This window comes from Stegastes partitus, unplaced genomic scaffold, assembly GCF_000690725.1.
Source record: "Stegastes partitus isolate 25-593 unplaced genomic scaffold, Stegastes_partitus-1.0.2 Scaffold20, whole genome shotgun sequence".
NCBI lineage: Eukaryota > Metazoa > Chordata > Actinopteri > Pomacentridae > Stegastes > Stegastes partitus.
In genome coordinates, this window is record NW_007577751.1 from 569617 (window position 1) to 580534 (window position 10918).

The 10918-nt window shown below is 38.7% G+C and overlaps 1 protein-coding gene across 4 annotated transcripts in view; it reads left to right on the forward strand.

Annotated features, from left to right (window-relative positions):
• LOC103365797 (complement receptor type 2-like) overlaps positions 1-8680 on the forward strand; it is a 13340-nt gene extending 4660 nt beyond the window's left edge. For 2 of the 4 annotated variants that reach the window (XM_008293343.1, XM_008293352.1), the window contains exons 8-12: positions 479-658; positions 2743-2832; positions 4177-4240; positions 5671-5731; positions 6079-8680. In XM_008293343.1, coding sequence (XP_008291565.1) covers positions 479-658; positions 2743-2832; positions 4177-4240; positions 5671-5731; positions 6079-6081 — 398 coding nt within the window. In that variant the 3' untranslated portion in view covers positions 6082-8680. The remainder of the gene's footprint in view (positions 1-478; positions 659-2742; positions 2833-4176; positions 4241-5670; positions 5732-6078) is intronic. The other 2 variants (XM_008293359.1, XM_008293365.1) reach the window with 2 other exon arrangements.
• The last annotated feature ends 2238 nt before the right edge of the window (positions 8681-10918 follow it).

The window sequence follows — 10918 nt, forward strand, 5'->3', positions numbered from 1 at the left end:
GATCCAGGAAACATGAAGTAGCATTGTTCGAGATGTGGATTTAATCCTTTACTGCACAGGCATCAATGAATAGTGCATACTCCTATTTTAAAGTACTTGTAGGTGTTTGCTTTACAGAGAAATCTGTTACACTGACTGTTATGTCTATGCTACTTCTCAATGTAGTTCAGAGCAAAAGTCAGTTTTTATTGCAATGTTGCATTTCAGGAAATTGAAACTTACACTCTTAAATAATGTCCCATCTAATGTAAAAAAACATGTATGTTGCATGTCACATTCACTATGACATTACATTAGACTGTTTGGGATACAGCATTGGCTTTACACGAAATTGTGTGTATGTACAACAGTCATTAAAGTAGTGCAGACTCACTTTTCCCAATCCCATGACTCACAACACGCTAGCCAGTGCTAAACACTTCAACATGTCATAAGGTCCTACAATTCAATATTTCTCCACAACTTTCTTTGCCTGCAGTGGTTGAATGTAAAGAACCCAAGATTGAAAATGGTAAATGGAAGGTGGGTTCTGGGCCTCCACATAAATACTCATCCACGGTGATGCTCGAGTGCGAGTCTGGATACAGTATAATAGGAGAATCTACCCAGAGATGTGACAAAAATGGTCGGTGGTCACCTGGACTACCACAATGTAAACGTAAGTCTTGCATACATATACCTATTCAGATTTCATTGGCTTGGCTGTGATAATGCATTATGTACTTAAAGGCATTTGGCCGTCACTGAACTCAACACTTTATGATAAATCCATAAAATGAAATACAAGTCTTGTCTACCTGTGAAATGTATTTCTCAATGCTTGTGTATAAATTCTGTGCAGTGAAAAAGCATTTGCCCCCTTCCTGAATTCTTATGTTTTTGAATATTTCCCTCACTTAAATCTTTTAAGACCATCAAACAACTTTAAATATTAGACAAAGATAACCCAAGTAGACATAAAATGCCGTTTTTAAATGATGATTTTATGTCTTAAGGGAAAAAAGCTATCCAAACTTACCTGGCTTGATGTGAAAAAGTAATTGTTAAATCATGAATTAATTGTGGCTAATGACATTTTTTGGAAAACTGAGTTCAATTTTCACTGACCACACCCAAGCCTGACTACCTCCAGACCTGTTCAATCAAGAAATCACCTAAACAAAACCTGTCTGACAAAATGAAGTCCGCCAAAAGATCTCAAAAAGCTGCAACAAAATGCAGTGAGCCAAAGATATTCAAGAAGAGATGAGAAACAAAGTAATTGACATTTATCAGTCTAGAAAGGGTTACAAAGCCATTTCTAAAGTTTTCGGGCTCCATGGAACCACAGTGAGAGCCATTATCCACAAATGGAGAAAACATAGAACAGTGGCGAACCTTCCCAGGAGTCACTGGCTGACCAAAATGATCCCAAGAGCACAGCGGCGACTCATCCAGGAGGTCACAAAGGAACCCAGGACAACATCTAAAGAACTGTAGGCCTCCTTCGTCTCATGACTCAACAGTAAGGAAGAGATCTGGCAAAAATGCCATCCGTGGCAGAGTTCCAAGGCGAAAAGCACTGCTGACCAAAAAGAACACAAAGTCTCGTCTTACTTTTGCAAACAAACATCTAAATGATCCCCAAGACGTCTGGGAGAATATTCTATGGACTAACAAGATGAAAGCTGAACCTTTTGAAAGGTGTGTGTCTCGTTACATCTGGTGTAAAAGTAACACAGCATTTCAGAAAAAGAACATCATAGCAACAGTCAAACATGGTGGTGGTAGTGGGATGGACTGGGGCTGCTCAGCTGCTTCAGGAGCTGGACGACTTGCTGTGATTGATGGAACCATGAATTCTGCTCTCTACCAGAAAATCCTGAAGGAGAACGTTCGGCCATCAGTTTAAGCTGAAGCGCACTTGGGTTCTGCAGCAGGACAACGATCCAAAACACACCAGCAAGTCGACTTCTGAATGGCTTACAAAATGAAGGTTTTGGAGTGGCCTAGTCAAAGTCCAGACTTTAATCTAATTGAAATGCTGTGGCATGACCTTAAAAAGGCAGCTCATGCTCGAAAACCCTCCAGTGTTGCTGAATTAAAACAATTCTGCAAAGAAGAGCGGGCCAATATATCTCCACAGAGATGTGAAAGACCAGTTATAGAGAACGCTTGATTTCAGTTGTTGCTGCTGAGGGTGGTCCAACCAGTTACTAGGTTTAGGGGGCAATTAATTTTTCACACAGGGCCAGGTAGCTTTGAATAGTTTTTTTCCTTAGAAAACAAAATCATCATTTTAAAAACTGCATTTAGTGTTTCCATGGGCTATCTTTGTCAGATATTTACATTTGTTTGATGGTCTTAAACATTTAAGTGGAGAAAATATGCAAAAAAATAAGAATTTGAGAAGGGGGCAAATACTCTTTCACAGCACTGTATGTTCTGATACTAGAAAGAGAAGAGCTGAAGTAGTATTTGAAGTGTGTTTGTTATAGAAGCAATGATTTCCCCACAGGCTACAGTGCAGTAACAGTTGCTCATGCATGGATTTGAATATTGGTTGCTAATTTTTCCTCAATATTTGATGACACTCTAGTTGACATTACTATGTGAAATACAGATATTTTGGAATTTATCTTTATTGCTTCAGCAGCCTCTGGCCCAAATTGTACATATGGTTAGGTTAAAATAACCTGTTATGTTAGATTACTTTTTGCTCTCATCTCTTTTCTGTTCTTATTTTTTTAATTTCTTTTACAGACAGTGGTGGTGGTGGTGGTGGTGATGATGCTGGTGGTGGTGGTCGTGGTGGTGGTGACACCATTAGCGGAGGTGCTATAGCTGCCATAGGTAAGATTCACCTTAATCCTTTGTTGAAGAAATGTACCCATTGTCCTCATGTGACATTTGCTGTAGTAGGGTGTTTATTAGTATTCCAGTATACGATGGGCTTACCAACACAGAGCGAGTCTGTGAAGGTAAGCCGACCCAGAATATTTGCAGAGTTACACATTTTATAGGGTATGTCAGAGGGTAGGGAGGGGCTGCATGCAAATACCAAAGTAAATTGTCAGTTAGTATATAGTTGCTAATCAATGACAGGAGGTAAGAGAAGAATTGACAAAAGGTGGTTGAATCGGGGGTCTGGTGATCAAGCGATGTGACAGACAACAAATGCTAGGGTAGGTGTAGGTAGGGTAGGGGTGTCTTTAGCAAAAGATGTGGTATTTTCTTCATCACCTTTAACAATGTATTAAGAATGTAACATCCACCCAAATGAGATTATGATGTCTTTACAAGAACAGCATTGTTACATTACAGTAGATGATGGAGTTTCTGAGGGGGCATCATATTCTTATATGGGTTAAGAAATAAGACCTAAGTGACACACTCGTACATTGGAACATACGAATGTCACTTTACCAGCCTTTATTTGTTTATTTTTGTTGTGGAATGAACAGATAGGTGACCAATTAGAGGAAAAAAACAACCTTACTTGACAAGATGTTGGGCCAAAACAGCCTCACTGCACCTTGGCATTGAACCTTCAAGTCTCTGAGCTTCTACCAGAACAACATTATTATTTCAAACTTTCCCTCAGGTTGTGTTTTGTTGGTGGTGGTGGAGAGTATAGTTGTACAAGCAAGTCCAAAATCTCCTGAATGTATTAAACTGGGTCGAGATCTGGTGACTATGAAGGCTATAGTATATGATTTTATGCCCTGTGGATAAAGGCATTGTCATCCTGGAGGAGACCGCTCCCATCATGATAGAAATATTTCCCCATAGGATAAAGACGATCACTCAGAACAAGTCTGTACTGTTTAACAATGACTCTTCCTCCAGATCACGCCAACAAAATGCCCCCACAGCACGACATAGCGGCATGATGCCCTTAATGTCGGGGTCAATGATTCAGGTTTAGCCTTTCATTCGTCACCTGTTTCTACACATAAGGCTTAAACAGTAATTTCATAATAGCAGTGTTTTAGCTGCAATAATGTTACAAAAGTATGTTTTTAGGCATTACCAATCTAACCTTGACATGGCAGGATGGTGTCAGACATTTATTGTGACTACATTTGTGCGTTTCTTGGTCATTCCTGTTTTTTTTTTTTGTTTTTTTTTTAAATGTAAGTCATTATAATAATACATGTGTTTTTTTTTTGTTTGTTTGTTTTTATCTCATCTAAGTAATTGCACTTGTTGGTGCATCTGCTGCTGGCCTTGGTTATCTATACTTCCGGAAAAAGAAACGGTAATATGTTGTTTTATTCAGATGTGCAGACTAACCCTTGCAATCACTTAATCTCTATTATGGCCTCTCAGACCAGCCAATCACAATGTTTGACACGATGATTCCAACTTTTTGTGTCTCGGTGTACTGAGTCGGTGTTTTCAAGCTGCCCAAACTTTCTGCTATGCATGTTGAAATTCTTTCCATTTGAATGCTTCTTGGCTAATGTAATCTACCACAGACCGTCACTGAAATAACCACTGAAACCTGTTGAGGATACAGAGCCTACAGGTCACTTAGGGTGAAGAACCCTGCCTCATATGTGTGTTATGGTAGTTTGACTGACGTGTTGATAAGTGGAGGTCAACCATATTCACCATGTAGATAATAAATCTTGTAGTATTCATTATTTGCACAAGTATTAATGATTGTGCAGTAGCAAGATGATCTAAAAATTAAATTCTTGGCTATGAATACAAATTAACATCATGAATATATTTTATTATATTCTATTACTTGCTTATTAGATACTTTAATGTGTCAGTTGTTACGTGCACATTTCCATGCCAGCTGTCAGAAACAGAGTGAACTTTCATAGCACACCCTCTCCCACGGTAGGGGTCATTGGTAAAAGATTCTTAGTTCCTGCTGTGGTTGGTTTATTCTTGCATCTGCTTCAAAGGAAGTACTGGTAATACACATTTCGGAAAGTCCTCTTAGGAAACACATTTGTTTCCTCTTGCGTCAGACTCGTTCTTGTGTGATACCTATCTTGCAATATTGAGTTTTCCACTTAATACTTGCTGTTGCACAGCCTCTAATATAGTTGTGCAATGACGATTTGACTTGTTACACGTTCTGGGCTCTTGAGGGTTTAATTGCCTTTTAAGCCCAAAATGTCTGCCATAAAGTAGTAGCAAAAAGGTGACAGCGATGAGTCAGTGAAATATGATAAAATGCGACAAGTGGAGCATTTTGTGGTGGTATGTTCGTAAAGGTCCTCCAACAGATTAGTCTTTACATTTTTATTATGTTGACATCGTTCACGTAGCATGTGGTAGTCTTATCAGTTCAAACTTTAGAACACAAGGCAAATTGAAGTGAATTTATAAGAGCTATTTAAACTTCTGTTGGAGTGTAATGAACTCCAGATACAAAAAAACAGTCTGTTTTGTCCTTGCTGATGTTGCATAGACCCATTTGTTTCTGCTGTCTGGAATAAACGGGTAGTCCTTTGCATCTCAACTTAACACCCACACAAATGTGGATATTTCAGCTGTGAGAGTTGCACTGATAGCTGCAAGCAGAGCTGATGTGTGTGTATGTGTGGTATTCTTTGTTGGTGAGTGGTATGTAGTCTTGTGGGCGCTTCTCTGGGCTTTCTCTTCTAGCTTCTTGTCTGCCTTGTTATGCATTAGTAATATTGTTGACCAGTCATTACTGGATTACAGCTCTCGGAGAGAAAATACTGACAATGAGGCTACAAAGGAGGGAGAGGATGTAGCACTCTCGGTAAGATGATGGATCCTTGAGCACACTTGCAATCATTAATGTCAAATGAACACATACTATGATTAGCAAGTGTAATGTGATAATGCCGATACCATCATATTATTCCATACTGTATGTTCTTGATATATTTGAATGTTCAAGATGCCTGTTGTTGTTTTTTTCCTCCCTGTTCTCCTCAGCTCTGCTATCTATCCTGTTGGACAGCTGCCTGCACAACATCTCTCACTAATATATAAATCTGACCAACTTTTCCTTTTTCTATTCCTTTTACAGACCTTTAGGGAATTTTACATTTTGACTTAAAAAAAATTTTTAAATTACTTTTCTTTTCTTTTTTTCCCCTGTAGTAACAGCTGCAGTCCTGTTGGTACAACATTACTGGCTGTAAAATCCACTGCATAAGAAGAGGCATGTCCCTGGACCAATCTCTGAATGAATCTCCCTGTGCAGTGCGGACGGCAAGAATTTCTAAAAAATCTCTTTAAATTTGTTTCTGAATGCCAGTACTCAGAAACTTTTGCATATTTATCCCAATCCTTTGAGTTTCTGCTGTAAGTGGATTTTCAGAATAGGTCATAATAATAACCACTTCTTGTTCTCCAAACAGTTTATCTATTCTGGACATGATGAAGGAGGTTCTTGTTTATTAGAGAAGGTTAATTGCCACATTGACTTTGAACTTTTTGCACTATAAAACAGAGCACATCTCAGCTTGGCCATTGCCTTAAGCCTGTAAAATCACTGTTCATCGTTGGAAATAAATTAAGTTAGAACAAAAAAAAAAAAGAAGAAAAAAACAGTTATAGTTTGATGCTTAATAACTAAGTGGATACCCTTACATCTGAAAGTCGTAGCTGCAAGTGAAATGGTTGATGCCCCAGCAAAGTTTTGTATGTATAGAAAAGTGGCTCCTCGATGACAAACCAGTCCTTCAGTCTTAAAGACAAAGCTTCCATCTTTATAGAGGAGACTTTGGGGTCTGTAAAACAGTCCCTAGCATAGTGCCTGAACGTATGGTATATGTAATATGCCTTAATGCAAAAAAAGTGTTTCAGTGTGTTGTGTGTAAACTGCGTATTTGAGTTACACAAATGTTAATTAACTTGTTTGTGTCAAATAAAGACTCAATTCTGAGCCTACTTTAAACTAAAGTTTATACCAAAAAATTACCCATGGTTAATGGTGGGACTCTGGTTTGTGCTGTGTAGTTCAAATTCAGTAATGGTACATGTCCACAGGGGCTCTTTTCCAAGAATTAAATATGTGAAGGAGATGCGACTAGGCAATGTCATGATAGGTGATTGACAGGTAGCCAGTGCAGGCTGCATCTGATTGGACACATACTGCACTGCCCTTGGATTTCAAACAGGCTGCTGGATGCCCTTGATTTGCATAAAGTAGCTTAGATTTTAACTAAATGCAAATGAGGAGGGGGAAACGTGACGCTACCAGAATGCATTGCACAGCTGCTTACATAGACAACGAACGAGAAGCACTGAAATGATGGCGCCTGTTGATATGTACCATAAGCTGTCCTTGGAACAAAATATCTTTTATTTTTAATAACATAAATTCAGGTTTTATTCCCCCCTAAATTATTGTTCTTGTAGATATCTCTTGTACAGTGGATTATTCTTTTTATCATTTGTTCACCACAAACTGTCCAGGAGATGAGAACGAATATCCAGAACATCAGGACACAGATATGGTGTGTGTGTCGTTACATAAAGTTGTGAAGAATGTAACTTCTGACAATTTTGCACTTGCTTTGCTTTTTTGCTTTCTCTTTATTTATTTATTAGAATAAAAAAATGTCACATCGAGCCCCACAAATGTCACTGTGAGAGTTTTATTACGGGTTACATTTGTGTTCCCTGGCAACACTCAGAAAACCCCAGAAACTCTGCCAATAGTATCAAAAAGGGCAGATGATGTGACACTTTACATGATGCCTTTATTACTCATTGTGCATCTTAAAAGGCCAGTTTCCAACAGTATCCAGCTGCTAGTTGTGGCTGTGATGGCGAAGCTTTGGCCAGATATATGGTTATTGTGAGGACTTTTGCTCAATCTGTGGTGCTATGGATATGTCCAGCTGTTACTCTCTGGTGCTTCTATGACAGACGTGTTCATTTGAGGGTAATGCAACGTTCAGCCAGCAAAACCATCGCTGCACCCACCCTACTGTTGTATGCAGTCAGCGTTACAAGCATTAAAAAATGACTGTCACAGCCATATTAATTACTAAGGCTAGAGCAACAGCTGTAAATAATATTGTATCATAGTACGGCTCATACAGTCGTAATTACAGAGAGTCGGTGCACCCTCAGCAGCACCTGTAGCCATTATTACAATTATGGCTGTGGCGTTCATTTTTACTGGTTAAAACGCCGACTACATGCAGCAGTAATGTAGTGTGTAGTTGTGCTGACAGAAGCTACTCTTACTGAAGCCCTGTATAAACAAATGCATCTGTCATAGCAGCATCGCAGGTTCCAACAACTGGACATATCCATGGCACCACAGGCTGAACTACAGCAATAACTGAAGTCAAAACAGTAACCATATATCCAGCTGCACCTGTGCTCACATGCAGCAGCTGGATACTGTAGGAGACTGGCCTTTCAAAAGGGATAATTAGTAATAAATGCACCACGTGTCACATGGTCTATCTTTTCCAGAGTGTTTCTGTAAACTGATGGCGTATTATCACGAGACCTGCTCAACAAAATGTTTGTATATATCAGAAAGAACGAAAAGTGTACTTTGAAGGAAAGCAAAGCTATTGTGAGGGAATGCAAATCAATACAATCTCGCTGTTACCCATGCAGGGCTCTGTAGCGTCAGAATATCTACGTTTTTGTATTGTTTTCAAGCAGACATGATTGTGTTTATACTGGCACTAAGTTTTGTAATTGGTTAATGAAATAAAATAAGAGAAACAAACAACAAAGACTCACCTGTGTGTTTACAATATACTGTTAATGTACATATAGGGGAGACTGGGGATGATTGTAACGCTTTTTGTTTGAGCTAGACATCTCAAATTTTGACACGTGGTACCCACGTTTGTCTGCTATAAATGGCATACACTTGGACTTCTACTACACCATCACAAATTATGTAAATTATTGTCAAATACAAAGAGGTATGCTGCTACAACCTACCCCAGTACCAAGGTGAGTTGTAACACTACTTGAGGCTGGGATGTAAGGATTACATTATTATGCTTAACCCTCAGGGGATATCGAGGACATTTTTGTTTGCTCAATTTATGCTATAACTTTTTTTGGTGTGGCTCTGTATGAAATGATTTTTTGTAGGAAGGTTTGTTTCATGAAAAATCATAAAATTCACATTTTTTCCTAGGTAACGATACACCAGGGGCAAATTTACGACCCTTTGAGGATATTTCGAGGACAAAAATGTCCTCTCACAAAAACTGCTATAAAAACATAACAGATTAATATTTGTTTCTACTTTTTTTGCTCAAAACTTTAAATCAACTTCTGTCCTAATCAAAAATACCAAACATCCAAATATTTTTATTTATTTAACCATTTAAATGCCCATTTGATTACATATGTCACTGTTTTTATGAAAAGAAAAATTGATAAAATGAGTTATTTACCATATAACACCTGTTGGAGGGCTGGGGATTTTTTCTTTTTCAAAGATCGGGCCTACATATACATCAGATTAGTAATAGAATTAATTTTTATGCATTTTTTATTTTTTTATTTTTTGGTAGTGGCAGATTCATAGTTTACTACCCTTTGGGGATATTAGTGGACAAAAATGTCCTCTCCCAAAAACTGCTATCAAAACAACAGAATAATGTTTTTTTTCTACTTCTTTTGCTCAAAGCTTTCAGTCAACTTCTGCTCTGATCAGAAATGCCAAACATTCAGTTATTTCTATAATTTTAACCCTTTAAATGCCATTTTGATTACATGATGTCACAGCTTTTATGAAAAAACACACAAGTTGTTTTCCATATAATAAATGTTGGAGGAATGAATTTTTTTTTTTCAAAGATTAGGCCAAAATATACACGAGATAAGTAATAGAATTGATTTTGATGCATTGTTATTTTTTTGTAGTCACAGATTCTTACTTTACTACACTTTGACGATACGATAGGACAAAAATGTCCCATTGACTCCCATTATGACCACAATTTTTAAACGCCCAGTCATTACACAATATAATCATGCAAACTTTCATTTCAGGGTTTCATTTGGAAAAATAGTAAAAAAATAAATAAATAAATTTTCTGTTTGCCATGAGATGGGACAATTTTTCCACTGTAAGTCTATGCATGTTCTGTATGAGTGTGTGTGAGTGCTGTTTCTTTGAAGTGAGAGACTGACCTTTGCGTTACCTGATTTACCTTAGCTTTATGTCTGATCACGTCTTTATTGTACTTTCACACACAACTATACATGTACTCTCAAAATTAAAACAAAAAACAAAAAACATGAGCCCTCTTCTCGCTGCACTTCAGAGAGCTCACAGTGAAGTAAACCAAAGCAATGCCCAGGTGCATAAAGAGTGAGTTTATGCACCTGGGCATTGCGGAAGCCGGAGAACCCGGAGAGAACCCACGCTGCACGGGAAGAACATGGAGACTCCACGCAGAAAGATCCCAGGCATCCTCACGGGACGCGAACTGGCAACTTTCTTGCTGCGAGGCAACAGAGCTAACCACCGAGCCACCGTGCAGCATTATTGTTAGTATGACAAACTAAACTTCCGGCGCTGTTACGGACGGCTGCCTGCCAGAGTCGCTCCTCGTTGTCTTGTCTCCTTAAGTACTTTTACCATTCATTTCTATTTCTTCTATTTTTTTCTTTTAGCTTTATAGTTTTTTGATAGTTCTTTGCAAGTGAAGACATGCTGCTTCACTCACTATTTATCGTTTTTCTGGCGTTTGGTGTACTATTCTCCAGTCGGATCCCGGTCCTGGCAGAGCAGCGCCAGGGCCCCATTGTTTACACAAGGGACCAGCTAATGGAGATCCTACACTGTGGCCCGGCTGGGGTAAGACATGATATCCCCAAAGAACTGCGAAGGAAATACCGGGGCTGTAGAGCCGGGAGGAGATGGTTGAAAAAGAAGAGGAGATACCGGCCGTATCTCCCTTCCATTGTTATGGGGAACGTAAGATCGCTGGCGAATAAAATG